The sequence below is a fragment of the Pungitius pungitius genome, chromosome 7 (assembly GCF_949316345.1).
Source record: "Pungitius pungitius chromosome 7, fPunPun2.1, whole genome shotgun sequence".
Classification (NCBI taxonomy): Eukaryota; Metazoa; Chordata; class Actinopteri; order Perciformes; family Gasterosteidae; genus Pungitius; species Pungitius pungitius.
The window spans coordinates 5,588,945-5,602,262 of record NC_084906.1 but is presented as its reverse complement, the minus strand read 5'-3'; the positions used below and the strand labels follow the sequence as shown (position 1 = coordinate 5,602,262).

General features: G+C 43.8%; 2 protein-coding genes across 2 annotated transcripts; one reads left to right on the top strand and one right to left on the bottom strand.

Annotated features, from left to right (window-relative positions):
- Window positions 1–13: 13 nt before the first annotated feature.
- On the bottom strand, window positions 14–4,335 carry LOC119216933 (interferon-induced protein with tetratricopeptide repeats 1-like). Its single transcript, XM_037470178.2, has 2 exons — window positions 4,198–4,335; window positions 14–2,461 (listed from the first exon to the last, which is right to left on the bottom strand). Exons 1-2 carry the CDS (start codon window positions 4,200–4,202, stop codon window positions 1,156–1,158), a joined length of 1,311 nt encoding a protein of 436 aa, XP_037326075.2. The 5' UTR covers window positions 4,203–4,335; the 3' UTR covers window positions 14–1,155.
- A 1,315-nt stretch (window positions 4,336–5,650) lies between these two features.
- Window positions 5,651–13,173, top strand: trmt1l (tRNA methyltransferase 1-like). Its single transcript, XM_037469758.2, has 16 exons — window positions 5,651–5,767; window positions 6,411–6,518; window positions 6,650–6,712; window positions 6,978–7,091; window positions 7,373–7,437; window positions 8,087–8,243; window positions 8,897–9,017; window positions 9,098–9,177; window positions 9,682–9,943; window positions 10,197–10,409; window positions 10,479–10,669; window positions 11,325–11,391; window positions 11,875–12,038; window positions 12,136–12,201; window positions 12,380–12,506; window positions 12,697–13,173. Exons 1-16 carry the CDS (start codon window positions 5,707–5,709, stop codon window positions 12,884–12,886), a joined length of 2,049 nt encoding a protein of 682 aa, XP_037325655.1. The 5' UTR covers window positions 5,651–5,706; the 3' UTR covers window positions 12,887–13,173.
- Window positions 13,174–13,318: the final 145 nt, after the last annotated feature.

Sequence of the window (13,318 nt, the reverse complement as noted above, 5' to 3'; positions counted from 1 at the left end):
ACTAGCACTGTCTCACATAGAAACGGTCTTAAATCAGATTTGGTTATTCTACTAAAATTGTATTCACATATGCATATAGTGATTTACATTTGACAATATTAATCAGCAAAAATGATATTTCTTATCAGTTAAATGTAATAGCAGAATAAGTACATCTTTACTTAGATGTGCGGCTTTCCCTTCACTCCGGTCTGGCTGATCTGGGCCCAGTTGTAAGGAGAAAATGTACCCATAGTACATCAATGTATTTCGTTGTACACTGAAATACTCATTCACTTTATCAGTGATTGGCTAACTCCTTCTTAGACCCTCCGCCTTTGGGACCCGGCTCGAGATGAAACAGCTGATACATGCAGTCAAGTGAGAGAGCAGTTCTTAGTAGGTGTAAAAACCAGTAGGTGTAAAAATCAGTAGGGGTGTAACACCGAAACAGCGATTACCTGGAGACATGCTCCATTACGACGCTCTGCTGCCCCCTTCCCTCATCAGCTGGCCACTGGTTGGTACTTCACGCTGATGGGCCTTGTTTCATTGAAAACCAAACATTTCCTTTGGCAGAATATTTCAATTGGGTTTGTTCATCTAACATCCATCAGTGCTGCAAAAATGTGTAGCGCACAGGAAATCTTGTCTGGTAACCAGCTAAATAAAACAACTTGACGATTTCTTAGTGTAAATATTGTATATTTAATAATGCTAGTTGGCATTTGTGTTACAGCTTTACATTTTTTATGCATCCAATCAGCTGCATCTGGCTGCAGGTAACTGGCTACATCAAATAAATTGTTACATTATTAGTTGTATGTTTCTATGTTCATATACTATCATATACTTCTATTAGAAGTATTAGTAATATTCTTACATGAACTTAAAATACACAGCTAAGAGGAGAAAACCAATATTAGGGGAATATGTTAGACAATATTTATTGTAATAAACCATGTGATGGCAATAATATTTAGACAAAGTGGATGTTATTGAAGGACACAGTTGTATTATAGAGCTCGTCATATACATTGTACTACTTCCAACAAATTACCTAAATGTAAACACCAGCAGAAAAAAGTTTTAAAAGACACAAATAAAAGTATTTTTTAGGTAATGCATTCTACATATTTTGTCCAGATTTAGAACCAGGGTTGTAAAAACAACCCACTATGGCTCTTGCAGGTTTTGCAGACACTCCTCTATTTCTCTACACTTTCGGTTCCTGCCTTTGTTTTTAATCTTCTCAAGAACTTTGATGCTGTTCTCACGATAGAAGGATTTTATCGGTATCTTTGCCGCCTTCATGTGATATTCTATTGATTGGTTATAATCTTTTAGATCAAAGATGAGATATTTTGCATAGTGGTTGTAAAGCACCTGTTTCTCTGCAGGTTCCAGCTTCCTTTTTAGCAGTTGTTGGTACAAACCTTTGGCTTCAGTCTGGCCATGATTGGACTTTGCATATATATCTGCGAGGTCCATTTCCTTCACAAGGGCCGAATCAGGGTAAAGAGAAATCACCTCCTTGTGGAGACTGACGGCTTTGTTGAACATGCTCTCATCTACGCCACTCTCACTGAAAAAAATGATCTTCCATTTGAGAGTTAGTGCAGCACATCTCTTCAGATAACGTTCATCTGGATGGTCTTCCAGAGCCTTTGCTGCCAAAACAATGGCCTCATCAATAGAAGTATGATTTCTGTAAACCCTAAGTATTGCTTTCATACCACTATAGCTGCTGACAGGGTTTCTTAAAATCCTTTCAGCTAACTCGCGTGACTCATCTGCAACGTCTTGCCCTTTCTTTGCACGTAGCTGCAGGTAGTAAGCAGCGAGGTACAAGTTCTCTGGATCCTGTTCCTTGGCGTCTCTCATTTTATCCAAGATGTCAACCTCCATCTCTGTCCAGCTTTGCTTAAAAGCACTCGCTAACCCGATCACGTGACTGGTGTTCCACTCCACCATGTCTGGCTGCATCCTGATGGCTTTCTGGAAGTAATCTGACACCAGCTCTCGTTTTGCGCTGAACTTCATCAGGGTCCAGGCTTTTTCAGCGTAGAGCTCTGCATGGAGCTCGTCCTCTGATGGAATTGGGTATTTCTTCTTCAGGGCGTCAACCTTTGAAAGGTAATCCTCGCTCTTTGCTTGGTCTCCCAGGAGGTCGTGCAGCCAAGCCAGGTTCCCGTAATTCACCACCAACCAGGGACCTTCATCTGCCCGTCTCATCTGGCGGAAGGCCTCAGCAGCCTGGAGGAACAAACTCAGGGCTTCTTCGGTGGAGCCCAGCTTGCACTGAATGAACCCCCTCAGGTTGTAGATGTGACCCAGCCAGCTGTTTCCCTCCTCCGTGCTGATGTCCACCAACTTGTCGTGGAGACGTAAAAGAAAGATCTTGCTGGTGTCCAGAGCCCAGGTAAAGTGGCACTCCAGAGCCTCCAGTTTGGACCTCAGTGTTGTTTGACTGTGAGCAGCACTGATGTGGAGTCAAAATGCCAAATAGGTTAATATAATATCCTCAGAGGCATGCTGTATTTGGATAATCATTGATCATGTCATGTTGAGAAAAGCAGGAAGGTAGAAATGGAGTGGGCAACATTGAATTCCTTAAGTAAAAATAAAAAAATAAAAAAATATATATATATATATATATAATGTAAAACTAGAGAGGGCAAGAAGGAACAAAGGCTGAAAGAAAACACAAGGTGAACAAAGTATGCAATGAATACATCTATTATTAAGGAAAGGCAGGGGACGTCTGGGGAATGATGAAATAGAGGAGGGGTGGGGGCAAGCAACTGAAGTGAGAGAAAAGATGGATCAAAGAGTGTTGGAAGATGTCACCACCTTGAACCCAAATGCACAACTCGAGAGTGGATGTTCGAAATCAAAGTTTATTAACAAAAAGGCAGCCAATGAAAATCACTCTTGGAAGAGGAAAATAAAAATCCAAGAAGAAAAAGTACCTAGAAAATAAACACTAGGCTGAAAAACGAATCAAACTAAGACAAGCCTGGACATTGGTACGCGCTGGTTCTCTGACATGAGACCAGACGAACTGGGAGAGGACAAAGGGAGACGCAGACAATATACACACACACATATGGTGAGGGCACAGGTGCGCACAATCAGGGGCGGGGCGGACAATCTAACAGGTGTTACACCGAAATCTGTGACCCATCAGAAACTGTGACAGCAGAGGGAGCTGTTTCACATCGTCTGCTCGTGCGTGCTAGACAATGGAGGGCGAAGAAGAGCGCCTACGTAAACGACGTAAACGTTAATAAATTACGTCCACGGATGAAAACATCATATTGTAGTGTTAAGAAAAGAAAGAACAAAATATTTAATCGACCAGCACATTGGCTAATTTCTCAGAATGTGTGACCCCACTGTAGCTGCTTAATACAGGAGTTAAACTTCAAAATATTGCTAGGGGTTGTTATTTCATCTCTTCACATTACTCTGGACACAATTTATTGTCATCTCATATTTCGATTTTAACCTACTGAAGTTTGACTCATTAATTTAGCAGTTATAGTGGGGTCACACATTCTGAGAAATTAGCCAATGTGCTGGTCCATTAAATATTTTGTTCTTTCTTTTCTTAACACTACAATATGATGCTTTCATCCGTGGACGTAATGTATTAACGTTTACGCCGTTTGCGTAGGCGCTCTTCTTCGCCCTCCTTTGTCTATCACGCACGAGCAGACGATGTGAAACAGCGCCCTCTGCGGTCACAGTTTCTGATGGGTCACAGATTTCGGTGTAACACCGGCACACAGGGGAAGGAGCAAGTTGCCTGAAATCAGAAGCAGGTTAATTTTCAAAATAAAACAGAAAATCACGAGACAACATAGACAAGGAAGGAAATTAAAGAAACGGTGTGAGTCACCGAGGAGAACAAGTAAGAAAAGGAGAAAGGGAAAATAAAAAGACATCAGCAACATTTCGCATTGAAGTGATGTGGTGAAAACAACCGATCAGTAACGATGGTTAGAAAGAAGATCAAATATGGTTTTAAAGCCCTTTGTCATTGGACGGAAGAAACACAAGAGATCAACGTAGTAAAGACGGAAAGAAGCAAAGAATTAATAACTATTGAACTAACATAAAGTATCCAGGACAAAAAGAAAAAATACGAAATAAATCGCAATTATTCTAATAATTTACTCAAACAATGATAGAAATGCAGAAACAGCTCCTCACCTCATGATTCAGCTGTTTCCTCGACTAAGTTAGTGTGGATGGTTTTGGCTCTTGATGCTGCAGCTTCTCTGGTGTAAATGATAAGATGTTGGAAACGCAGCTTTATATGTTCACCATCGCTTCGTAGCGGATAGTAAAGGTGCTGCACTTTAACACTGACTTTCGTTTCTCTGGAAACGAATGATAACAATCCTGGCATGACTCATCGAAAGTTGCGATTCTTCTTCTTTTCTTATAAGATTTTTGACTTAGAAACATTTGTTTTTTTCTCCATCTTGCGGAATATAATGCCATACTGAGTGAAATATTTACGTCACACATCTGCATCGCCGCACCTTCCCGTGAAATGGAAATATCCACGAGCTTTGAGCTTGACTTTCGTTTACTAAGATTGTAAACCAATAGCCAGTTCTTAATAAACAAGCCCTGCAGATATATTAGCCCGTGATAATATGTTAAATAATAAAACCGTATAATGCCAGATCTTTATATCTTCACCTTTTGTCAATTAGAAATATCGACCCATGACACCCTTGAACGCATCGTCATGTTTTTTGAGCTGTCTTCACTTTCGTTTCACAAGATTTAAAACTCCCATCCACATCTAAAAAAAAAAACTGAAACATAAATGATCAACTTCCGTTTGCGTTACAAAATATAAAAACATATGTAGTCGAGGGCTTATACTAGCGTACACATTATGAACGTAATGATATCTTAATTACGATCTCATATATATATATATATATATATATATATATATATATATATATATATATATATATATATATATATATATATATATATATATATATATATATATATATGGGCTGTACTTTGCCCTCCGACTGAAAATATCGACATGTGGGAACCTTTGAATGCATCGTTATGGTAAGGAGAGCCGTAAAACATTTTAAGATACTACACTTTGAGGAGGATATTATAGGTTATTATCATGCAACACTGGGTTGAATATCCCATACCAAATGCCACATTTGTATGGTCGCACCTTCTCTTCAACCAGACAGTCTGACGAGTTTTGGTATGAAGAGCTATTAGAGTAATGGTCACATGGAGACACCTGGATTAGGACTCTATGCTGCCCCCTACTGGTGTGACCCGGAGCAGTTTGGTGTAACCTAGTTGCTGTTGGCCTAACATCCACCAGAAAAACACTAAATCCCATATAACTCCTTCATAAATGCAACCATTAACTTGCCATTTTTTGGTTTGTTCCACTCTCTCACTCGAAGGTTTCTATTAACTGTAAACCCTTTCATGTTTATATCTATTTTATTTTAATATAAGTATTTATATGAAGGTGCCTAAACCTCCTTTCTTTTTGCACTACAATATGCATTGTATTTCGTACATTGAGAAATACATTAACCGTGTAGCTTTGCAAAGTCAATTCGATTAAATTGAACGTCCATTTGTGATCCCGCGCCGCGCAGTTTACGTAAAGCACGTACGACAGAACACATCCTGCGTATGTTGCTCTAGTTAGCAATGGCGGAGCTCAAAGAGGCAGACGCAGCTCAGCTTCACCAGGAGGACGTCGATATCAAACGTAAGTAAACCGCGCCCGTTTGTTGATTCAACGCTGAATTCTGGACCGCGAAGTGGAGAATAAATGATCACCCAGTAATCCTCAGCGCTGTGCAGTGAATTCACAGAGAATTTGAGTTTGTAACTGCTTAACTGAACCAGGGCCTCACCACGGAGCTCCGCCATGGGACCTAAATAGTCAACAATAACGGCGTCACAGGCCCCGGGGCTAACATGCGCTAAGCCGTTGTCGTTAACAATCACTTACAATAGTGTATCTCTTCACGAAGCTTTAATCGGAGTGCGGGTTTGGGTCGCACTACAGGTAAGGACCACACGGTCTCATCGCGGAGCTGCACTACAGGACCGCTCGGTTTGTCAGCTGTCCGTTTGTCATCGTGTTTTTGACGGTGCGATGTTGGGCCAAGACATTGGTGCGAGTTTAAAGGAAAAACAAAAGTCAGCCGGCGATAGCTAAACATCACACAATGTCGTGATTTAGAAAGTAAAATGCTGTTTACGAACAATTGAATAGTTTGGACAAACAGTGGGAGCAGAGCTGCAGCAAGTAGTAGTAGTAAACTACATTCGTAACACAGACCTGACGTGAACGGCTCCCGTTTCTTTTCTTTTATTTAACTGAACCTGTTTGTGTGTCTGTGAAGGTGGAGATGGTGCAGCGGCACCGTCAGTTGGGGACCAAGCTGCAGAGCATGCAGGGCAAGCTGAAGCTGCTGCAGCCAGTGATGCCAAACCATTAACCACAACTACTGGTGAATAAACAAAAGCAGTTTCTGTGCATTGATCATCGTTGAAATCAGGGATGGCCTCACAGCCATGATAATAATGATGAAACCTTGGTGTCATAGAGGTTTTCTAAAGTATTGTCCTTGTCTACAAACAGAGCGACACATCTCCATCCAAACTAAATTGGAGGGACTCGAGGTGCTCGTCGACCTGAATGGTGGTAAGTTCAGTTCTGCAGTAAATCTTCATCCTCCCTCTGTTTCCCTGTTAGTCGTATCTTTTATTAAAGAAACGGGTGATATGTGGACTTTTTAAAGTGTATTCTTTTTGCATAAATCCCCCTAATTTTACTTTTCAGTGTTTTCTTTCTTTTTTTACATCATCTATAAACCAAAGTCAAATGTATAGTTTTGGAAAATTGAGGTATTTTTTACATTTATAGTTCAAGCAGCCCTGCTGATTGATCTTGTGTTTTCATTCATCAGCGGGGCGCAAGTCGTGTCCTCTGTGTCCCGAGGAGAAGTTTAAAGCCTGCTACAGCCATAAGCTCCGCCGACACCTGCAGAACCTCCACTGGAAAGTCTATGTGGAGTTTGAAGGTAGGAATGTAATGCGGTTTGGATCACTCTCTGTGTACCGGTTCCTCCCAGAGATATTGGATGCGGTTGAGGTCAGTGCTCGGTAGAGGCCAGTCAATTTTTCATTTTGAAAAGTGTCTGCACAGGTCTCTGTGGTCGGAAAAAGTAAACAAAGCAAAGTTAAAAGACGATCACTCCAGAGACATAAGATGTGTGTGAACGTGACATGTGCTATCTTGGTATCAGTAAATCATCCAATCGTAATTAAGTATCGCTGACACCTGACCCTTGACTTTTAACAGGTCAGAGGATGTGCATCTGTCACCTGCCCTGCAGAAACCTGAAGCCCGGCCTCAACGGAGATCAGGTGAGAAATAAGACACACAAACCGTCTGCAGATCTAGTTCTTTTTTAACAATAGAAATGCCGAGTCTTCAAATGACCACACCACAGATGGACTCATTCCCGACGATCACTTAATACTTTCCCCAAACTTTTTGCAAGCGTAAATCTGGTTTTGCTGCAGTGGCGCTTCATTGTATGGATCCTGTGAGTTTAGTAAAAACAAACAAACATGTAAGTAGGAAAACTGAGCCGACACTTTGGTGAGTTTAGTTTTTTGGCTAAAAGTTCCCTGCACACATCGCTTTGAACAGAAGGTTTTTTATGATGCCTAACCAGCTCCACACATTCATTCACTCACATAATACAAGAGCAACAACCCTAGATCTCATGCAAAGTCAATGCACAGACGCGTCGGAGGCGAATTTTAAACGGGCGGTGCGAATGATGCAAAGATGCAGCACGTTTGACACAAAGGAGGGAAGCAAATAAATTGCATTTTTGCCTCAAAGTTGAAATATTTAAACTTTGAGGCAAAAAATTCGCCTGACGCTGTCGCGAAAGCCAATCAGAGTTGAGATGCTCCGCTCGTCATCACCGCCGTCACAGCGTGAACACACTCATTTCTTCTTTCATCCCCATTTTTAACTATTTTACTGATGTTTTGCGTCCAGGCCTCTGGGAGACACGTGGCCCACTACCACTGTGTGGTGTGCTCTGTGACCATCGCCCGCAAGACGGACATGATCAGCCACCTGAAGAGACACGTCAACAAAGGAGAGACCGAAGCCAGCTACTGCGGCAGCCCGGACGTCCCGTTCGAGGAGCCGGGTAAGAAGCCCCCCCGCAGAACAGGCTCAAATCATTGGAACCACCTGTGGTAACCCGGGGGGGGGGGGGGGTGAGGCCAGATTCAGGCATAAAACAAGAGGCTCAGAGGCAGTAATTGCAAACAAAAAGGGTCCTTTTAATAACAAAGGGCAAAACTCCGGCTCTCTAGGCCGACTCCCAACAGAAATAACTAGTGTCCCCCCCGTTTTCTCCAACGTGGCGCCAGCTTCTTCGTCCTGTTAGGGGCAGAGCGGTGGGTCCTGATTGTTACCTCTGCTCAGAGGTCTGGGCTCCCCGGTCTCTCGTTCCACCGGTCTTCATCTCCCCGCTCCGCCCCCGGTGCTTGGTTCCTCCCCCTGGTTTGCCACACACCAAACTTCTGGTTTATCTTAATACATGCAAACAAATATGTTTACTTTGAGTAAATGTGTGTCGTGGCCAAAAGCTTCCATCGTATAAGAGACTATCATCAGCAGTGTGTCTCCCTCTTGCTCGTCTTTAGAAGGAGATCTAAACGTCTTTAGATCTCCTTCTCTCTCAGCCCTGGCCCCACGTTGAGTAGCTCAGTCCCCAGAGATTCTTTGATCCTTGCTGTGTGCATAGAGCACCAAGATCTTTTTGCATTCATTTGACGTGGTCAACGTGTTCTACAGCGCCGTCCGGTCAAGCTTACGAAATCATGAAAGAACTGGGAACTAACGTCCAGCTCCTCCCGAACCACACCACCCCGCAGAAGAGCGACACTTACTTCAACCGCAAGATGAAGACCAACAGGTCGGCACGCACACACGACAAAGTCCTCGTGCAGCTTGATGTGAGCTGTGTTTATGAGCATCCATTACTGTGTGTTTCAGGCAGCTGGTGTTCTGTTCGCTGGCAGTTTTGGCCGAAGAGAGAAACCCGCTCGAGTGTCTGGACGCTTTTGGAGCCACAGGTGGGACTGTAAAGTTCTGAGGAAATAATAAAACAGCGTTAAAAAATACAGAGGTTCACAGGTTAGAACCACAGAACATCTTATTGTGTGTAGTTAGTGAACTACGATATGCTGCTTTTTATGACAAAATAGCATACAGGGGAAACTCGAAAAATTAGAATATCGTGCAAAAGCTAATATATACACTCATTACATGCAAAGTGAGATATTTCAAGCCTTTATTTGATATAATATTGATGATTATGGCTATATATTAGTTTCACTTTTTAAGTTGAAGTAATGAGCTTTTGCACGATATTCTAATTTTTAATATGAAAGGACGTCATGTTGCATAATCATCATAATAAACTTAGCAAAGACAAGGAAACAATCACTGAAAGATAGGAATCGATTTAAAATATAAATTTACCTCGATAACTATATTAAGAAATATTATTATAATAGTATTTGTTGATAGAATTCTCCCAGTCGTTGAACCTCTGCTGCTCGTCTCCCCTCCCTCAGGGATTATGGGCCTCCAGTGGGCGAAGCACCTTCGCAACGCCGTCAAAGTCACCATCACGGATATCAGCGACACGTGCATCAAAATGATCAAAGAGAACTGCGAGCTCAATCACATCCGGGTGGACGGAGGCCCGCGTGGCTCGCGAGGCCCCCGGGGCCCCGACGGGGTCGGCAGCGAAGCCGAGGGAGCGCCCATCGCCACGGTGGAGGTCGTCAAGATGGACGCCAACGTCACTATGCACCTGTGGCCCTTTGACTACATGTAAGGGTGGAGGGTTTGATCAGGGTTGGGATCGGAACAAATCACATGCTGAGACAGTCAACCTGACCAATCAACCCTCTCGTCTTCAGGGGTTATTATTGAGTGTTTTCCCTCTTCTTGTCTACTAAAGGGATTGAGCCTGGAGGCCCAAGTTTGTTTTTCTAAATTCTGCCGAATAAAAAGAAAGTAATGCTTCCTCAATATTTGCCGTTGGGAAATGCACCCGTCACTGTATCTCTCTCCGATCTTTTAGCCACTTGGATCCGTTCGGGACGGCGGTAACCTACCTGGACGCCGCCTTCAGAAACGTCCGGAACCTGGGCATCATCTCTGTGACGTCCACAGACACGGGCTCCTTGTACTCCAAGTCTCCCAACGTCACCCTGCGTCACTACGGCTGTCACATCGTGCGCACCGAGTACTACAGAGAGCTGGCCGCACGCATGGTGGTGGCCACGATGGCCAGGTAGGACCTTGACGCGGGCCGTGGGTCCCCTGCTGGGAGTGCAAGTGTAATCCTCGCCGTCTGTTGTAGAGCGGCGGCTCGCTGTAACAAAGGCATCGAGGTGCTGCTGGCGGTGGCGTTGGAGCACTTTGTCCTGGTGGTGGTGAGAGTCCTCAGAGGTCCCACGCAGGCCGACGAGACGGCCAAGAAGTTGCGGAAACTGGTCCACTGTCAGTGGTGTGAGGAGAGAGTCTTCCTCAAGCTGGGAAACATGGTGGACGGTGAGTTGATTCACGGAGCTGTCTGCTGTAGAGTGCTGGTGTTTGAATGTACATCTTCCATGTACTTTTACTTGGTTATTTCCATGTGACTTGACGACATCTCAGAAGGAAGTCTTTTTGCTGCACTACATTTGGCTTGAGTTGCTTTCAGATTACACTTTTTCACCAGCTGACCATGAACCGCTTGGTGTGGTTATTTTGAATTTTTGGTGGTAAACTTTACGATGTGTCAAGAAAATCGACATGACTAGTGTGTTCACTTCCTGTTTTGCTGTAAATTCTTAAAATGATGAGCCACAACTAGGAAGTAGGGAGCCGCAGAAAGAGCTAAATGCATGAGAACGTCCGGTCGACACCCAAAACGTCTCAATAAGTACCCGGGCGAATCCTTCAATTTAATTTCTCAATCCCCATGATTATAGATATAACTGTTAACCTATTGTCTTTCCAGACTGTGAAAGGTTCCTGGCTTCCTCACCGGCTATAAAGACAGCTGTCTGTGGCTGTTGTCGGTACAGTAGCTCACTGTTGGCCAAAATACGTAATGCAACTATTGGCTGTGGTCAATGTGCTTTTCGTCCTGCTGTTGTTTTGAGTACAAGAAGCTGCAGTCGATATAGAAAGTAAATCATGTCCTTTCTTGCACTTTCTCCAGAGACGCTGCCCTGTAACTGTCACGGAAGTCTGCCGGGAAAGACAGCAGTGCAACTCGGACCGTTATGGTAAACCTTAACCCTGCCCCCTCCCCATCCCGCCCAGCACCCCCCGCTCACAGCAGCATCAGTCACAGACAGACACATGTGCCTCCCTGAGCTGTAAGAAAAGCCACTAAAATACTACATCTCGAATCCGGTCTGATGACTGAGAGGACTGCTCCGTGTTTGAATGGGCTTTCGTGCCGTTAGTTTGCAGAGAGTCCTCTTTACAAATGGATTTTCTATGCAGGGTGTGTTTGGTACACGGAGAACAAAACTCTGTACAGTGGTTCAACCAGAGTGACAATTGAACGGGCAGTACGGGACAAAGATCCCTCTGAGCAGAGGTTGAATAAGAACCACTGCTTACTGGTAAAGAAATTGGAGCCTTAGCAACACGAGTGCACAATAACGAGCTAGACTAAAGCTAGACTTCTTTTTTTAAATTTATTTCTGTTGAAACATTTTTCATGTAAGTGAAAGAACTTGTCAACGGTTGTGCGTGTCCAGGTCTGGTCCTTTGTTTAACACGGGCTTCCTGAGGAGGATGCTGTCGGCGGCAGTGCAGCACAGCATGGACGACATCCAGACGCTCGTCAAAAACCTCATCTGCGAGTCCGACTGCACCACCCTCAAGTCTTTAGTCCACGGGCCGTCCGCTCTCACCAACCAGGGTGAAGCAGTCGCACCTCTCGTCTGGAACGGCCCCGGCTGGCGGTTTGTATAAGGGCGCCGCGTCGCTAACAGAACACTGTGTGTCTTTCTCTGCAGTGGAGTGCGGAGTCGTTATCAAGACCTTACAGAGCGGGGGGGAGTCGGGTGCTGCTGAGCTGTCTGGTGGGTCACTCACAGGGTCATTCTAACGTGAACCAGTTGGATTCAGCATTACATTTGTTTGTTTTTTTCGCTATGAGGGTTACAACAAAGTGAGCAAGAAACACAGTCCGATCAGTTTACATGGATCCACCCCTGTTAAGAGTTTTCAACTCTGAGATGATTTTTCTTCTTTCCGCAGTTAAGAGGAAATCTGGAGAAGAGTTGGGGAATGTAGTGAAAAAGATTAAGTCTGATGGGTCTCTGGATCACCCGCCCTTCTACTACAGCATCCACCGCCACAGCATCAGAGGCATGAACATGCCCAAGTAAGTGACCTATAACCTTAGATGTTTTACAGTCACCAACAGCTGTACTGCTTCCATCTGTTTGATTAAAACTATACTGACCAGCTGTTTTCAGAAGGAACCGATGGGGTTGGAGCTGGGAGCTGGGGACAGGAAGTCAGAGAGATAAACAAATATCGTTGGTTATTATTCAATCTTTTTATCTTCACAGGTTGAACAAGTTTCTTCAGTACCTAACGGAGGCCGGCTTCAGGGTGAGTAGGACTCACTTCGACCCGACCGGGGTTCGAACTGACGCCACGCTGGAGCAGTTTAAGACTGTCCTCACCAAGTACAGCGTCCCCACCTACACGAATGTCCCGGCCACGCAGACGAGTGTGAGCACAGAGAAGATCGCTTGAGAGAAACCAGCAGGAAGGAGCTTTGGTTCATCATGCCGTGGATAAATGATACAGATCTGCTCGTCTTGCTACTCGACTCGGACCGTTTCTATAGCCCTAAACTAAAAGTTCTGCGTGCACTGATGTACAAAACAAAGCCAACTCCTGCACACTATGTGGACGTGCATATACTAAAACCAAGTAGTAATCTGATGTAATCAAACCAAAACTTTATTAAAACTGCCAAGCTGATCCTGCTGCACAAATGAGCCCAAATGATATATTTATTTTAGCCTTCTCTTTAAAATCTGTTTTTTTATGTGGGGTTTTTAATCACATATTTTTTCTCCCTTTTCTTTTTAATCCAAAATAAATTTGTCTGCCTATGTGGATTTCTTGCAATTCTTCAGACAGTCAACAACATACAGATGCATTTGTAAGACTTTTAAACAG

Coding starts and splice junctions, on each gene's coding strand:
- trmt1l (XM_037469758.2), top strand. CDS start 5,707: ATGGCGGAGCTCAAAGAGGCAGACGCAGCTCAGCTTCACCAGGAGGAC. Junction 7,438..8,086: donor CCGGCCTCAACGGAGATCAG/GTGAGAAATAAG, acceptor TTTTGCGTCCAG/GCCTCTGGGAGACACGTGGC. Junction 9,944..10,196: donor CTGTGGCCCTTTGACTACAT/GTAAGGGTGGAG, acceptor CCGATCTTTTAG/CCACTTGGATCCGTTCGGGA.